The sequence below is a fragment of the Cryptotermes secundus genome, unplaced genomic scaffold, assembly GCF_002891405.2.
Source record: "Cryptotermes secundus unplaced genomic scaffold, Csec_1.0 scaffold592, whole genome shotgun sequence".
Classification (NCBI taxonomy): Eukaryota; Metazoa; Arthropoda; class Insecta; order Blattodea; family Kalotermitidae; genus Cryptotermes; species Cryptotermes secundus.
This window is the reverse complement of record NW_019734362.1, coordinates 528,352-547,050: the sequence shown is the minus strand read 5'-3', so window position 1 is coordinate 547,050 and position 18,699 is coordinate 528,352. Positions and strand designations below refer to the sequence as shown.

The 18,699-nt window shown below is 40.9% G+C and overlaps 1 protein-coding gene across 6 annotated transcripts in view; it reads left to right on the top strand.

Moving 5' to 3' along the window:
* The window catches only part of LOC111868877 (tetraspanin-5), a 427,945-nt gene that overhangs the window by 343,911 nt on the left and 65,335 nt on the right, over nucleotides 1-18,699 (top strand). The window contains exon 1 of one of the 6 annotated variants that reach the window (XM_033753220.1): nucleotides 15,626-15,711. The exons of the other annotated variants lie outside the window; for them this stretch is intronic. Within the exon in view, the coding sequence (XP_033609111.1) occupies nucleotides 15,663-15,711 (49 nt within the window). The 5' untranslated portion in view covers nucleotides 15,626-15,662. Of the gene's footprint in view, nucleotides 1-15,625; nucleotides 15,712-18,699 lie in introns of those variants that run through there. 6 annotated transcript variants of the gene reach the window in all.

Genomic DNA, 18,699 nt, shown 5'->3' with positions numbered 1-18,699 from the left:
TTTACTCATATGACCATCTCCAGTGGCCTAGTTAGCGGAGCGTCTTGCATACGGTATTACGCATGAATGCTGATTATCGCATTCTTAACCTAATTGCGTGTCCATGTGTTGTCATCTTTGCTCTTTCACTGCAAAACACCTTTCGCAAGTCTCCAGGCACCTAGGTAATGGCTTAAATTTTCAATCCCAAATTTGATCCTCAACAGCTAAACATCATGCATCTTAGAAATAATGGCGGTAATTGCTTTTACCAGCTAATGGAACTTTTCCACAAAGTGAATGCTTCTAGAATGATTTTACCTTAGGAAGGTTGAGATTATTTTGTTATTAACTACTACCGTCCGGACAGAGCTGGAAAGATGAGCAGACAATATTGATATACGTCGGATAATTGTTTTTTAAACATGCGTGCATTTTTCTGTTCTCATTTAGATATGCATTATATAAATTGGAAAACAATCATATACCCGTATTTTATTACGAAAGTTACATATTTTACAGCCGAACTATTGAGACATGTTGCTTGATACATGTACTCGTAACGACCTTTCGGACGCCATTTATTTTTACATTTATAAATCTCTTCTTCCAATGGTTGCATCTTCATCCTACCCAATATTTCTTTATTTGTCTGCTGCCAGGGAAGAATGTATATACTGCTGTTTGTCGAAACAGTTCCGTATCCGAAACCTGTAGTCTGCTCTCTACCTCGTCTTATTTCACTCCCATGAAACTGGACAGTAAAATCCAGTGTCTTGGCAGTTTTAATCTTATTGTTCTTAGGATGTAACTTTGAGTATATTGTCGCCTGATAGAATGATTATAGACGATTCTTGGAATGATGACCCTATTCATACTTTGGAAATAAATTATCTCAGTACATTTTGCACATTTAGCACACACGAAACTATGACTAGCTTATGTTTATCTGCTCTCGATCCACTTAATCTTGGTCTTTTATTCCAGCGAACGATCGTAGCAGCAGACCGCCTCATAAATTTAACTGTGTGGTCCTCATGACAAAATACGAGTATACAAAGTGACTCCGAATTACGTAGCTACAATTAAGACTCACCCTGTATAAAAACTGCGGTGTAACATATTATTCCGATCACGGTGAACTATCTTCGTCCGCTCGAACATTGGGGTCGTAGGTTCGAATCCCGTTCCAGGCATGGGTGTCTGTGTGTGTGTGTATTTATTCTCTTTGTGTTAGGTAGTGGCCTTGTGACGGGTTGATCCCCCTTCCAAGGAGTCCTACTGACTGTGTATAGGATTACAGAAAAAGGGATCATGGCGCAACAAGGGGCTGTAGAGCCTTTGATGAATGAATAACGTATTTACGAAGGGCTGAAAAGTATTTTTGATTTGATATTACTGAATGTTTTGTTGTTGCCTTTCTCACGTCAGTAGATTTGTTTGACAGACGTAAGATTACATTTAACAATGAAATCACTCCATGAGCACAATGATTTTCAGTTTCCCAAAGGAGTTGATCTCTGTGGCTGTAATATTGCAGCGAGGTTTGAACGACAGGTGAGTTTTGGTTATTCAGGGGTGAGGTAAGTGCGAAATGGAGGATATACACACAATAAACGGAGTTTGAGTCTCGGTAGTGTCAAGAATTTTCTCTTATCCACGTTGTCCAGACCAGTTCTGGGGCCCATCCAACCTCCTCTCCAATGGGTACCGGGCATTTTCTCTGGGGGTAAATCGGCCGGGTCGCGAAGTTGACCACTCACCTCCAACTAGTTCCGAGGTCAAGAATACGTGGATCTATATATCCACTCCCCCATACACGTTTATAGCATAGTGCTTAATTACTCAAGCACAGGGACAAATTTACCTTTACAACCTACGTATTATTGTTACGCGGTTAAAGAGAAAGATTACAATGGGTTGAACATGTAATTGATGGAGAAGAGACAAGAAACGCACATAGACTTTGTGAGAGTACCCTTTGGAAGAATATCATCTGAAGGGCCGTAGTAAAGGTGTGGGGTAAAATTAAAATTGATGCTGAGAAAAACAGATTATGAGCTTTCGAATTGAATTAAACTTTCACCCTGTCGTGTTCATGGCTGGCTTAGCTATATTGAGCCTTCAGGTTACCAGAGGGTCATTTCGCTGGCTGGTTAATTAAAGGGGTGGATGATGCATGCTGAGGATGTCACGAGAAGGTAATATCTCGTATATGAGTGGCTATAGACGGGGTTTGGATTGGTAATTGAATTTATTGGCCACTTACAGATCCTAACTTCAAGTTACTATAGCGCTGTCGCTAATTCATGCACTCATCTTCTCACTACAACACGTACTAAATCTTATCAGTTTATTTTCACTAGCCGTTTCCTGGTAACGGATCCTAACAGTGTCCTCTGCTTACGTTCTTACTGGTAGGCGAATGTCCCACAGTTGGCTCATTACCCCAACTGTCTCGGTTATAACATTTCGGCACGGACCACATAGAAAACATAGCTCATTGTGGTTGAATCGTTTCCATGGGAACATGTTTGTTTGCGAAGCCGTTACTCAGAAAGGACTCTTGTATATTTGCTTATCTCGCGGTCATTGCCCAGTAGCGTGTCTGCATACTACAGTAAATTAAAATCTCAGCATGCCTCTGCTGTGTGGGTGATAGGTGAATTGCAGAACAATTATTATATTTGGGCTTGTGGTCCTTGCAGCGGTGACTGTGAAGAGTTATGCCTTTTGGGAGACAATGTTGTGCAGTCCGGTGAATGTCAACCAACATTCTGCAGGAACATCGCATCCATCTTCAGTGTCGAAGAGTAAGGCCAAAGAAGGGACCAGCGTGAAGCTCGGTGTTTGTTGCCGTTTTATTGCTGATATCTTGCATGGCTTAGTCTTAGAGGATTATTGTGACATGCGGTTCCCTTGCATGGACGTAAAATGTATCCCCTTTTGTAAATGTGGTATCGTTATGAGAGGCCCGGGTTTGCGACTAGTGGCATGCTCTTCGGACACGATAATGATAACTTGAGTTCCATACAAGGTCGGTGATTTTTTCTGACTGACTGAGCAACTGTTAGCTTTTCAAGGACACCACCATGAAATTTGCTGGTTGATTAAATGAATGTACTACCGTAGTCAATAAGTTCGTGGACTGGCCCCACAGCGTCGTTGCAGTGACTACAGCAGATAGGTTGAGGTACGAGATGATGCCCTGTCAGTTCATCTCTCGTCACAGTAAGAGGCAGTTATGTGCAAATAATGTAAGCAGAACTGCCTCCATTGTGAACTGCAGTTAAATGTACGTGGCAGAAATCGAAAATGTGGCAGTTTGAACAACGGGCAAACATCAAGTTCTGCCAAAAACTAGGCAAATCCCTTAGCGAAACATTTGGCGTATGAACAATTGGCTGTTGCTACACGACAACGCCCCTGCACATCGCTCTCTTCTTGTCCAAGAGGAACTGGCAAGGCAACAGATCACCATTTTGCCACACCATCCGTACTCACCTCATCTCGCACCATGCGATTTCTTTCTCTTCGTCCTAGGAGGTCTTCAATGCCACAAGAGACGTCATACGGGAATTTCTTGCAGATATGTTTCAGCAATGTTTTCGGCAGCTATATCAACGTTGGGAGACTTGCATAGCTGCCAAAAGCAACTATTTTGAGGGCCGATGTGGATCTGTGTAAGTGTATGTGAATACCTTGTAATATGATGCAATAAAACCACAGTCCACGAACTTAATGACTCTACCACGTATAAGAGGTGGGCTTTCTCGGCCCTTGCACCGCGACCTACAATGGTCTATTGTGCTTCCCCTTTTGATTATCCTCTCAGCAATCCTGCCCTTCGAATGAAGAACAGGATTTTATACGTGGGGGCGTCGAAATAGTCACTTGGTTCCATAAAGTATTGACCCAAGTGACGTAATCTTAAATAAGCTAAGGCCTAACAGTCACACAGGATATGTGTGGTTGTTTCATTTTCTTCTTGACACCTCTCACAAGTGGGCCTATCACTTAGTCCCAGTTTGAAGAGGTGTTCTTTAAGGTGACAGTGTCCTGTAAGTAGTCCCACCACCCATCGTAGCTGGTTCCTGTTTAACTTCAACAGTTCCTTCGCTCTTTTAGGAGAGGGTCCTCGTATGAGTCCCTTTGCTTGCCTGAGTCCAGTCAAGGATCCCCAGTATTTCTTGTGCTTCATATTTGTCCAGTCCCTGATTGCTGGTTAGTTAGTTGGTTACTTATTAAAACTTCGCTAATATGAATTTCAAGTTGGCAAACAAACTGCGTCGTTGTGAACCACGTGGCTAAATTTCCCGGGGTTGGCCACATTACTTTCAAGTTGTCATACTCTGCCTACATTCGATGTACTGATCTGGTGTTCTTAAATATTTTAATAGAGACAAGTTACTTACCAGTACATTTCGGAGTTAAACCGAGCTAACGATGGCGAAGGGAAAAATCCGTGCACCTTCAGGAAATCGAACCCCGATCGTCCAGTCTGTTAGTAGTCACTATACTGACTGAAATTTCCTGACTATTTATGGAATATTAGACATCAAAACTAGAAATTCAAAGCTCAGAATGCGTACATTTGTTCTACAGACAGGCTTCCGTTGTTGTCAGCCATCTTGTGTAAACTGGCGCATGAGCAGTAACAGCGCGACACTAGCGCGCTCGGGTAGAGTAAGAACTAATCTCCATGATCTACTGTGTTACCATATTACAAAACGTCGTTCGTTGCATCGTTGAATAATTAATACTAAATCAAATGCTGGATAATTTCGTGCGCCATCCTGTACCTCACCTTGTGGATTGTTGTTACATATCGGAATACGAGTGAAGAGTAAAAACGAGATGAATTCTGGGATTTTATGATATAGAGTAGTAAACTTTTCCATATAAAAAATCTTACTGTCAAAAGTACAATGTTCCCGCATCGTAACATCCATACATTTACTTGGATATCTCCTGATGGGAAGCTACACAAACAAATCGACCATATTTTGATAGATAGCAGACGGCACTCAAGTATACTTGATGTCCGATCATCCAGGGCAGCAAATTATGATACTGACCACTACGTGGTGGTGGCAAAGGTTGGGGAAAGACTGGCAGTGAGCAAACAAACTTTTCACAGAGTTCATTTGGAGAAGGTCAATCTCAAGAAATTAAATGAGGTAGAGGGTAAAGAGCAGTATCATATTGAAATCTGAAATAGGTTTGCGCCTTTGGAAAACTTGGAAGCTGAGGTGGATGTTAATAAAGCTTGGGAAACTATTAGAGAGGATATCAAAATTTCTACCAAGGAGAGTCTATGTCAGCCGTGTCAAACATGCGGCCCCCATAGCCACAAAGTGCGGCCCCTCAACTTTTAGAGCTAATTGATATTAAAAGCAGTATTAACATTTTAGTAGAAATATTTTTTGTAAAGACAATTTTCCAACAGACCAGAAGACAAGAAGTCTCACACAGACATAAATTAGCAGGCTGCAGGAAATTCAATGTTTTGCTATTTCTAACATACGATATTTTCTTGTGTAAGCTCTCTTTTTACATATTGAAAAGCTGTTTGATACTTGTCAAAAATGGCATTCTCTTGCTTTTTAAAACTGTAAGATATATGACTTTAGGTAATTATATTGAAATTATTCCTAAATAATAAATAGAATTAAATTTCCTTGTATCAGAATCTAATGTATATTTCTATTTTGAAGTGCGGCCCTGGACTATTATTTATAGGGCTGAGGTGGCCCTCTGTACAAGTTGAGTGTGACATGCCTGGTCAAGGTTATTATACACTGAAGAAGCCTAAGCTATGGTTCGATGAAGGATGCTCAGAATTACTAGACCAAAGGAAGCAAGCCAAACTGCAGTGGTTACATGATCCAAGCAAAATACATAGGTATAATATGAACAATATAAGACGCGAAATCAGCAGGCATTTCAGAAATAAAAGGAGGGAATATCTGAAAGATAAAATTGATGAGCTTGCAATGAACAGTAAGAACAAGAATATTAGAGACCTGTATAGATGAATAAATGATTTTAGAAGTAACCTACTGATTTCCACAACATTTTGAATATGTGAAAGAAGTACTTCTCTCAGTTATTCAATGTACATGGGGTTAGTGATGTTAGGCAGATAGAAATGCACACAGCTGAGCCGTTAATACATAATACCAGCGTTTTTGAGGTTGAAATTGCTATTGCATAATTGCAAAGTTATAAATCGCCAGGTATTGATAAAATTCCGGCAGAACTTGCTCAAGCAGGAGGCGAGATATTACGTTCTAAGATCAATAAGCTAATTACTTCTGTTTGGCATAAGGAAAAATTGCCTGATCTGTGAACAAATCAGCTGTTGGCCTATGCCGATTATGTGAATCTACTGGGTGATAATGTAGATACCGCAAAGAAACACACACAAACTTAAATTAACGTAAGTAAAGGGGTTGGTCTAGAAGTAAACACAGAGAAAACTAAGTATATGTTACTGTCTCGTCACGAAAATGCAGGGCAAAATCTTGACATAAAAATAGGAAACCGATGTTTTGAAAATGTGGCACAGTTCAGATATTTGGGAACAACGATAACAGATCGAAACCTGATTCAAGAGGAAATTTAAGAGGCGATTGAACTCGGGTAATGCTTGCTACCATTCAGTCCAGAACCTTTTTTCTTCTCGTCTGTTGTCCAAAAACATAAAAGTTAGAATATACAAAACAGTAATTTTGCCTCTGGTTCTGTATGGGTGTGAAACTTGGTCTCTGACATTAAGGGAGGAACATAGACTGAGGGTGTTTGAGAACAGGTTGTTGAGGAGAATATTTGGATCAAGGAGAGATGAAGTGACAGGAGGTTGGAGAGAACTGCATAATGAGGAGCTTCATAACTTGTACTCTTCTCCAAGTATAATTAGAATGATGAAGTCAAGGAGGATGAGGTGGGCAGGGCGTGTAGCTCGAATGGGAGGGACGAGGAATGCATATAGGATATTGATTGGAGATCCAGATGGAAGGAGACCACAGGGAAGACCAAGGTGTAGGTGGGTGGACAATATTAGAATGGATCTTAGTAGTAGATAGGTTATTTAACGACGCTGCCAGTGTCGAGACTATATTGCGACGGATGAAGACCCGCCCCGTTGCCTCTTTGTCCACCACAAATCCCACATTATCTGACCTGGGATCAAACCCTAACCGTTGCGGTTGGAAGGCTGCATCTAGCTGTATGACCTATGGCACGACCTAGGCATCATTATGAATCGATATTGCAGAAAATAGGAAGTTCCCTACAATTTTCAGGAAGAGTCTGCTTTGTTAGCTCACAGTAGCATCTGCGGAACTCTCAACGGCTTTTAAAGGTCCAGTTCATGGCCATGGTCAATATGCTTAAAAATAAAAATTTCCCGACATTTTGTGGATGTCTACCATATCAAATTTCAGTATAATTTGTGCAACTGGTGACCACGTCTCTGGTTTAGTGGTCAGAGTTCCTGCCTACAGATCCAGAGGTCCGGGTTCCATCCCCGGCGCTACCATATTTTTCTGAGAAGTAGTGCGTCTGGATCGGGATCCATTCAGTCTCGTGAGGATAATTGAGCAGCTATTTCAAGGAAATAGAAACTCCGGCCTAGAAAACCGAAATTAACTGCCGTTGGGGATTCTTTACGCTGTCCACGCGACATCTCCTACCCGCTAAAGTTGGCACTAACTTTGCCGACAAGCGGCGGTCGCTCGGTCGTTATAGTTCGCTTGCGGACACAAGCCACGGAGTGTTCTTTGTTTGTTTTTGGTTTAGGTGGTACGTAGAAAAGATAAATTTAAAGAAAAGGCTTTATTACGGATGCTATGAGGTCCCAAAATATTATCCTTTCCTCCTGGGATACTGTATAAGTCGCTTGTAAACTGCAGCGGTTCTTAAACAGAAGACTTCCTGTCGCCCTTCAGAAAATGACGAATAATATTTTATGTGGGAACATAAATGCCTTTACGATGTGTAAGCAAGCATCTAACCAAAACTGATAGATGAAAGTTTCGTGGTAGCATAAAAAGGGGACGAAGCTGCCGAGACCCTTTTGCGGCGGCACTTGGCTTCTTTATGACCAAATGGGCTTCGCGTAAATTGAAATATCGGCTGCCCTTGACAGCAGGAGCGGTACCTAAACCCCAGTAAAGCGAAATCGCGTGAAAATTGACGCTAAATTTAATTGAATAGTCAGGGTACAGAAAGGCCTTTGAGATCAGAGGCCGTGGGTTGTCCTCTGCGGCAGCACCATCGCGATGTTGCGGTAGCAGAACCTCTCACTTAGTTTCATTTCTGCCCACGTGCTTGCTGCTACGGAAAGCCACTTTCATTTCCAGAGTAAGGTAAGGGTGAAGTTGTCACTGCTTAATTAAGCGGCACGCCCTCAAGACATCTGGGGAGCTGAGCTATATCTGCATACATTCTTAACCTCAACACTAGGTGGAGGTGATGGCCCTTTGAAAAACCTCTCGATACACTTTGAATAGGAAGCTGAATAGGCCTCAGAGCCAATGTGAACGCCGTGGAGAAGAGAATCTATTGCTTTTCCTGAGAATCGAACCCGGATTCCTCGTTTGTCCATCCCTTCGCCTGTTCACTGCACCAACCGAGCTCTCTGAGCTCATTTTCGGAGTAAATATTCGTTTTAAAATTGACTTTTGATTCCTAGAGAAACTTAAACCTACTGTTGTATATGTACAATAGATTGAGACAGTCTTCATATTAATTTTATATGAAACCATAAATAGACGAGCGCAATGTTCATCTCCTCTGAACTAGGATTACTTAGTACTCTCAGTAAGAAAGAGTAGGCCTGTTAAAAGCAGTCGATATTAGCGCTATACGTTTTTATTACCGAAAGATTAGACCTTGTGATTTAAAGAATTTTGTAATTTACTTTTATTAAGAGCAGATTAAACTCGACGGAATGCTTGATAGATTCAGTCCGGAATCTTCTGTCTTGCTGTCAGCTGTCTAAAAACATAGAGACTCAAATACTGAAGATCGGTGTAACACAATTCAGAGAGAAGTTTTTGCTGCTTTCTCCCGTAATCTAGTCCAGTTATACATACACGTAGTAATCGAATTGTGCGTCGACGTTTAACGCAATTTCGCACGAATAAATCGGAAAAATAGTCAGCCGTACACCGTCTCCATTGTATAGTGTACTAAAGTTCACATATCCGCATCAAAATTTCATCAGTACTCAGAGAATGTACACGATCCGCTGAAATAAATACTGCTCGCTCATTCGTGACATACTACGCGACTTACGTATAATGCTTGACTATTCGTTGCTATGAAAATCCGAAATTCCTTAATTTGGTAGCCTTCATCTCACCGTTACATTACTTTTTTATATTGTGACATGACGCCTGAAAGCCGGAATAGAAAACGCTCCGGTAAACACACGCTCGCGGTTAAGCAACCAACAGTGAGACCTCCGTTGCTTGTTAGCAGGTTGCCACGTCTCGGAGCAACTTACAAATCACAAATAACAGCGGAATGAGCTAACTGTTTGATGTGGTGGCCTCTATTCAGTTCTCCCGAAATTATGAAACAGGACACTTCAGAATTCTTTGAGGAGTGATTCGTCAGACAGACGACATTCAAGGCCTTTCAGTGTGTGAGTCGTCACAGTGGAAGAGAAAACACTAGTAGTCTAGTAAGGACTGGAGCGAGTCTTAGGCAGTCATTGAGTGTGATCTGTTATATCGAAGTGCAAATAAATCCAATAATCTAATCCAGAACCCACTATTATTAGTCACTCAAACCCCTCATATGTGACGGTATATAGAAGACTTATAATTTTTGATACTGTTGTATATGGGTGTGAAACTGAGTCACACTCAGAGAAGAACATAAACTGAGGATATGTAAGAACATGGTTCTGAGGAGAATGTTGGACTCCTTACCAGATATTGCTGTTATAGGTGGAATGGTTGAAAACGATGTTTTCTGTTCGGTCCGTGCGAAGTGGTTATAAGGAACAGAATTGAGTCTCTGTAAACAAATCATGTTCGTGGCTTCACGAACATGATTTGTTGACAGGTGACGTAAGCTGGTAAAACTTGGACAGACGGTACATTAAGATCCCCCTACCGTCTCCTATCCCTTCAAAACCCTAAGTTCGACGCTATATGTATAGTCGGAGATGCTGGCAGAGTCGCCGAAGAGACTGCAAATAAAAGAGCTTGTCTAAACACTTGCGTACTCAAGGACAGGTGAACCCTCACTGCGCAGACGGAATACATCAGATTTGTATAAAAACTTAAGGGATGGCATTTATGTTGCGATTTCCCGTAAAGGAAGGCGAGAGTAGCGGATGTTACGCATTTCAACTCTTGAGATGTCAGTTGGGTAACTGAGAGCTGAGGGTTGGCATTGCAGTTGGCCTCGGGCAAGGGAGGCTGAGAAGAGGTGGTGCTACAGTTGAGTTGATAGTTGGCACTTGGCAATTGTCAGTTGAGGGAATTGACAAGATTTCTGCACGGGCGGCTGTGACAAGAGGGCCTCAGCGCGGGAAGTTGAAGATCTCCACTGGTAGAAGCCGTTGCCAGGGAACGGTTGGTTGAGATACAACACGCTGTAAAAAGGCTTAGCGGGTGCTGTGGTAATTTGTAAAGTCTGGAGATCAGCGATAGCGCCGTAATTACCCGTAGTTCCGAGTGGTGTGTATTAATGGTCAATAAATTCAATATCTATAGTTACACACCCCTAAATCGTGACAGTATAATAAAGAGAAATGAACTGTAGGCATACATTGACCTCCGAGCTCTGTGAAGGTACTAAGATTGAAGCTTGCATATGCTACGTATGCAGCAAACTGTCCCGTTTCGTTCAGTCCTTGTACCGCTGTGGTTGTGGTGCCTGGTGTTACGGTATCTCATATTAAGGCCGTGCCATAGCTCAGATGGTTGATCGCCGGTTTTCTACCTTAGCGGCCTGGCTTCGATCCCCGGTCCAATCATGTGGCATTTTTAGTGTGTAAAGGGCAGTGGGACATATTTTCTAGGGTTATTTCGATTTCTACTGCCGGTTCTGATTCCAGTAATTACTGTACAGCGATCCTTCAACATCCGGGCCTGCTACAGTAGGCCCATTTAGTTCGAATCCCGGTAGGGTTAAGAATTTTGTGTTCTCTATGTCGTCCAGACCGTCTCTTCGGTCCACATGGCCTTCTATCCAATGGGCATCGGAGGATCTTTCTCCGGGGTAAATCGACCGGGGCGTGAAGTTGACCACTCGTCTCCAGCTAGTGACGAGGTCAAGGAAATGTAGATCTATGCATGCACTCCCCCCATACGTCTTCATGTCATAGTGCTTAATTAGTTAAGCACAGGTGCAACTTTCCTTTAGTAGCCGGCGTACCAGGCGGAGTCAGTCTCACCCCAGTCTACGAATTAATTACTAATTAATGAATTACATCCGTAGAGCAGGAAACTGTAGCATATTTGGCTTCACTTTGCGCCGAACTTTGAGCCACCATTGTGGAGGAAAGATACGAAATGCCATGCATGTGAGACGAGAAGGTAACTTGAAAGGTCACGTCTATAATGCGACAGTGATGTATGAAGGAGCTATCGTGTGTTGAGGGGTGAAGGGAGAGGTGAACCTAACCAGATCTGCAATGGATACTGACATGTATTAAGTGATATTTGCCTCCGCCCCTCCTCCACGGTTAGTACATTCCAACTTCAGACTTTACCTATTTTTGACTTATAAGTCCCCATCTTCAGGTGCACATGTTGCATATACAGAATGGCCGAGGAGGAAAGGTCAGTTTACTGGGAGATCATAGTATTGGTCATTCTAGGCAAAAAGTGTGCATGCACATGTGTCCTATTCCGAACGGTTTTCGAAATAGAGCTATTTCACTGTACAGTTCCAAAATTGTCGATAAGAAAGAGACATATTATATTTAAGCATCCTGTTGTAATATACACTTCTATATGCAATAATACAAATGCCGTTGTGAATGCAACAATTTATTTGGTTGTAGTTCTTTGACTTTTCTTCCTCTACACTACATGTTTCGGCCGTAACTGGCCATCATCAGGTGTATTTTTCACTACGTAACTGTCACACTGCACACAATCCAAAATCTAAAACACCAGCCTGTCAGTTTTGCTTAAAATCTCGCCAACATACGCTCGTCAATTTGATTTTAGAATTCCAATTTAAAATTTAAAATTTTAAAATTTTTAAAATTCAAAATTTAAAGTTTAAATCACAGGGATACCTGCACTGTGTCTACATTTGCTGCAGCGGCTATTTCTTGTTTTCAGACTGTTCATATATTATCAGTAATACATAAATATTCGTATTACTATCTAATGTTCTTACGTTATTCTTATATGTTTTATACTGTTGTATGTACTTACTATATTACTTACTATATTATATTAGCGGCCTCCGTAGTCTAGGAGTAACGTTCCCAACTCATGACTCAAGGTACGCGGGTTCAAACCCGGCGGAGGTCCTGGGATTTTTAAGGGCGGAAGAATTCAGGGACCAAGTCCTCCGGGAGGGACTTTAAGCCGTGGGTCCCGTGTCGTAGCTTTACGGCACGTAAAAGAACCTCATGTCTCAAGGAGACCTCTGAGCCAAATGGACATTTCCCGCCCAACGGTAGTCTCTAACGCCTCTGGTAGATGGGGGGAAGCATAGAGATATCGCTGAGGCAGTAGAGGCCGAACTCGCTGGCTGAGTCGGGACTGATGGCACGCACCAGTACCGGTAGGATATAGAGACTGGTAGAATATCAAAGGGGGACGCACAATGGACCAATACTTGGTCTAAGTGCATGGGGAAACCCACCCCCTCCAATAACAACAACAACAACAACTATATTATATTTAAGCATCCTGCTGCACTATACACTTCTATATGTAATAATAGAAATGCGTCCGTGAATGTAACATTATGACATATAGAAGTGTATAGTGCAAAAGGATGCTTAAATATAATATAGTAAACGGTAGTCACACAAAAAGCATATATACACGTAAATATATGAATTGTAAACGGAGACTGTTAGACTGCAACGCTAACATAAAATTTAACAAAACCTGTCTAAAGAAAAAGCTAGTACCAAAATACGCGTACGTGAAAATAACAACAATGAAGCAGGTAGGAAAACATAAATACAGGCCCAAACGTTACGCATAAAAAACGAAATAAAATTTCTATATAAAAAGAAACAACAATTAAATACATAACTCTATCACATTCACATACAGAATGCAAGTACATGGCAACGAACATGGAATAACATTGAACAATCCATAGAAGAAAAGTTACAACAAGATAGAGAAAAAACATACCTGAAACAACAACAAATAAACAATATGATGACAACCCAAAATATAGATATAACAAGCAACAACATACAATACACAAGAGTAAAGAACCAAACAAATATACAATTTACACATGAAGTATCCCAAATACTAAGTAAAGGCCTCAAATATAATCTACATCATAAGAATGAAAAATGGATCAAGACATTAGCCCTAGAAGCAGAAACCGCAATAAATAACCTAGAAATAACAATAAAATTATTATAGACATCTAACTGCGAAGAAATTAAAAGATATACACAAGATTAATAATGAAAGGAATAAAAATAAAAAGTTAAAGATAGGATAGAATGGAAACAAATAATGAATATAAAAATAAAATTAAAGAGATTAAACTCATTATAACGAAAGGAGATAAAGGAAAACTAGTAATACTAACACAAGAAAAATATAAACAAAATAAATAACTTCATACACAATAACCAATTTATAAAAGTGATAAAAATCCGACCCAACAATATGAAAGGGCAGTAAAACAAACACTGAAACAGTGTAATAATATCATATAAAGTAATAAATGGAAATACACAAACTTGAATCCTACAGCCCAAAGCCTACACGCCACAATAAAATTACATAAACCTAACATACCCATTAGCCGGTCACAGTAGCCGAGCAGTCTAAGGCATGCACTGTCTTCGCTCGCTCGGAAGCCGGGATCGTGGGTTCGAATCCCACTCAGGGCATGGATGTTTGTGTGCGTTTTTCTGTGTTTGTCTACAGGTAGAGGCCTTGCGACGAGCTGATCACTCGCCCAACGAGTCCTACCGTATGTGTAAGATCTAGAAAAACCGAAGTGAACGGAGTTCATGGAGGTAGGCCTAGGCCCACTGGGGCTGTAATGCCAAGGAAAAAAAACACACCTGTTAGACCAATAATAAACTGGAAGAACGCCCCAGCTTACGAAATAGCAAGAAAATTAGCAAAAGTATTGCATAGTCATCTAAAATTACCAAACACATTCAATGTCCAAAACTCCTCCAACTTAATGACAGATGTACAAACTATTAAACTTAATGCCAATATGCGAGTACGTTCCTTTGACATAGAGAACATGTACACAACTCTAAATTACAAAAGGACCAAAAAATAGATAAAGCCACAAGGAAATAATACATGTATTAAATCAGTGTTTCAACAAAATTATTTCCAAATTAACCAGTAATACTACAAACAAACGGGCTAGCTATGGTAGCCTCAACGTCAGTAATAATAGCAGAGACATATATACATTATATGGAACATACACAAATATATCCCATTCTAGTAAAACAACAAATAGTGGCCTACTTTAGATATGTCAATGACATATTAATATACGATGAAAAGATAACGAACATAGAACATACTCTCAAAGAAATTAACGAATTGCAACCAAATATAAACTTCACCACTGAGAAAGAACAAGAAGAATCTATTAATTTCCTAGATATAACAATACATCGTAAGGAAGATAGGTTGCAATTTGCAATATATAGGAAACCCACACAAACGGACATCATAATACCTAACAGTTCGTGCCATCCATTCGAGCACAAATTGTCAGGTATTAATTATCTAATAAATAGACTCTACACATACCCAATAACAGAAAAATGAAAACAGATAGAGAAGAACACCATTGAAACATACTGCATAACAACGGATACGACACAAACATAATTAACAGATCAAATCAGACAAGACGAAAACAGAAATCAAACACACATGACGACGAATAACACTACAAAACAAAATGGGCCATATTTACATATAGTACAAAAGAAGTACGAAAAATCACGAAACTTTTAAAAGTAGCATTTCGCACACGGAACAGAATTGAAAATATACTCAAACATAAACCACAATTGAATAAATACAATAAAAGTGGCTGTTATGCCCCAAATGTATAACTGTAATATGGGGGGCATCGACATTATGTTTAAAGAGATTTCATGCTGACACAAGGTCCGTGTTTGTGAAACGCGGAAGGCAAACAGCCTGGCAAAAGAATGCTTTGGCTCAGGACAGCCGCGCTGACAACGCGGAAGCAAGCGCTCATAAAGGTAAAACACTGGGAGGAATAGAAATGCTGAGTAGACAGAGGCTGGCAGAACGCGATTCGCCGCCGTGAAAAGTAATTATCCAATGAGCACTAGCCACCCTTAGAAATAGCGTGAGAAAGGGGCGGGAGCTCTCCCTCCCGGAAGTTGATGAGCCGTCAATTTCAAAGTACAAAAGTATCGAAGTGGGAAATAGTCGGGGCTAATCAAACATTCAGTTGAAGGAGTGTAGCCGGAGGCTGTGTCCGTCATGGCACCGATAAAGTGGTGGTTGGCGATCATCTGCTTCTCTGTCTCAAGTAAGTCGAACTACTCACATTAGCCATGAAATATAAAGTGCTATTATTAAAGTGCAAACCCAGTGACTAAAATGAGCAACAGAACAGGCTAGGGTACCATGTGTCAGTACAGGAGGGATAACGAATATATATATGTGAACCTTGTGCCACCCGACAGCAGTCGGCATTAATTACTGTATGTATGTGTGTATGTATGTAGGTACTTGACGAATAGAGTAGGATGGAAAAGTGGAGAACTTTATTGGTACAACCCGTTAGGCTTCTTCCCCTTACCACTCCTGCGTTACCCTACGTGTTATGGGAACTGTGAGCTCGCAGCCAGGGAGCAACAACAGTCCATACAGGAAGAATAAGCCGGAGGAAGGGGAGAGGCTCCTGAGGGACAGGAGCCAACAGAGAGTATACTACCGTGACTCAGTTTTTTGGTAATTACTAAATACCCCCCCCCCTTACGGCAGAACAGTTGGTGGCAGCTATAAGATTTACAAGAGCAATATGTGTGTCGCGAGCGTTGTGGCACAACAAGCGGTGGCAGAGGTGGAATTAGCCAAAGAGAGATGGCTGACGTAGTAATTTAGTATTTTGTTTTGACCACCTCTGTCATCACGGCATTACAGTGGCATATGATCCTCCAGTATATTTACCTTTCCTCCTCAGACACACTGTATCTATCGTCCTTGTAGAAAATGAGCTGTTTTGAGTAAGGTGGCCTCTGGCTTTTCTTGGTTCCTTCTGCAGATGGTCGCAAAATTGGCAATGCTATATTCCTCATCAAAAAGTAAACATCACAGCAAGCTCTCAGTATGTTGTTATCACCACAACGTGACGACTTACGGTGAATTGGAGGTATAGTTCCATTTTTAATTTCGGCACTAGATGGAGATGAGTGTCCGCTTCAATTCCGGTCGCTTTACCTCTGAGGTAGGAACAGGCGATACTCACTCTAGAGAAGACTGGGTGTGCCCCAGAGCATACCTGAATACTGATAAACAGGGCCCGGATTTTGATGACATGTCATCTTTTTTTCCTTGTATCCTATGCGGTGCTCTTAAATATATAAATCTCGGATATGAGCTGCTTGTTACAGAAATGTAAATTTTATATGTAATTTTTTGACATTTTTATGTTTAAGGTCATTTTTTCATTTTGGGTGTAATTTTTTGGTAAATTTTTGGACTTTTAAGGGTATTTCTTGTGGTTTTTGGCCATTTTAGGGAATTTTTCTTCATATGTTTTCCGAAATGTGAATAATATGGAAGCGAAGTGTTCTTTCTTTTCTCCTTTAGGTCATTTTTCTGGATTTTTTCGGTCCTTTTATAGGTATTTTTTTAAAATATTTTCAGGTCATCAAAATCCGAGCCCTGCATATTACATTTTTGGGCCATATTTTAGGTCATTTTTCTCGATTTTTTCTGTCATTTTTTAAAAATAATTTCAGGTCATCAAAATTCGGGCCCTGCTGATGTGAAACGATAAATCCTTTCTCTTGCCTTGAATCTAACCCCGGAGTCACTGACCGTCTGTCCATGCGTAGGCTTTTCGCAGTACTGGTCACAATTTGGCTTGATGTGTCTTGTACGCATATATCACATAATGCTGAGAAGTCATATCCAGCTGTCAACTACATTTAAGTTTTCTTATTCTGTATCCACCTATCTGTCGGGTCAGAGATACCATAGGGAAAAACAGTAACTTTAATTGACGCTAGTAAGGAGGTTGGTCTAGAAGTAAACGCAGAGAAAAGTAAGTATATGTTGCTGTCTCGTCACCGAAATGCAGAGCAAATCATAAAGATAGGTAACAGATGTTTTGAAAATGTGTCACAGTTCAGATATTTGGGAGCGACAGCAACAAATCAAAACTTGATTGAGGAGGAAATTAAGAGGAGATAAATCTCGGGTAATGCTTGCTACCTTTCATTCCAGAAACTCTCGTCTTCTCGTCTGTTGTCTAAAAACATAAAAATTAGAATATACAAAACTGTAACCTCGCCTGTGGTCTGTATGGGTGTGAAACTTGCTCTCTGACATTAAGGGAAGAACACAGGCTGAGGATGTTTGAGAACAGGGTCCTGAAGACAATATTTGGACCGAAGAGAGGTGAAGTGACAGGAGGTTGGAGAAAACTGCGTAATGATGAGCTTCATAACTTGTACTCTTCTCCTAGTATAATTAGCATGATCAAGGCAAGGAGGATGAGGTGGGCAGAGCATGTAGCATAAACAGGAAAGAAGAGGAATGCATATAGGATATTGGTGGGGAAGCCGGAAGGAAAAAGACCGCTAGGAAGACCAAGACGTAGGTCGGCTGGTAAGATACTTGTGTGTGTGACTAATTTTATCGTTTGCTTTGACGGCGCTGTACACCCTCTGCGAGAAATTAAATATGAATGAAGGGTCGTGCTACTAACATTATCTTCACATCCCTGCTAATCACAGTTGTCTCGTTTCCACTAGAACCATTATGAACGCGATCCAGCTAATTGATGACTTTTGATGTGATTATGAATATTGTGACATGACTCCAGAAAGTCGTAATAGTGAAGTCAGAATAGTCATTCATTGCTAGGCAAGGACTCGGTAAACACATTCCCGCGGCAACGTATACGGAAGCAAAAATCGAGTAACTTCCGTTGCTATACAACGGGGCTGTAAACACGCCTTTCCCACAGTAGGAGGGACTGTGTTTTCTGCGTGGTCCGTGCAAAGTGGTTATAAAGAAGACTTCAGTTGAGAAGAGTTAATCAATTTTCGAGATTCCAGCCTGCCGAGACATGATCTTGGGGGCGGAGAAATTGAATTGAGTCGAGTCTTCGGAATTAGAAGTTGCAGAATAATGGAAAGAAATGAATTAGGCTATGAAGACTTCGTGTGTCATTTAAAGTGACAGACTGTTACGAAATCCTGTGCCAGGTTACGGCTAGTGAAGACTTACAACAGTAGTGTGTGTGTGACGGTGAACTGTAAAGTGTGTAGATCAGAGAAAGCGC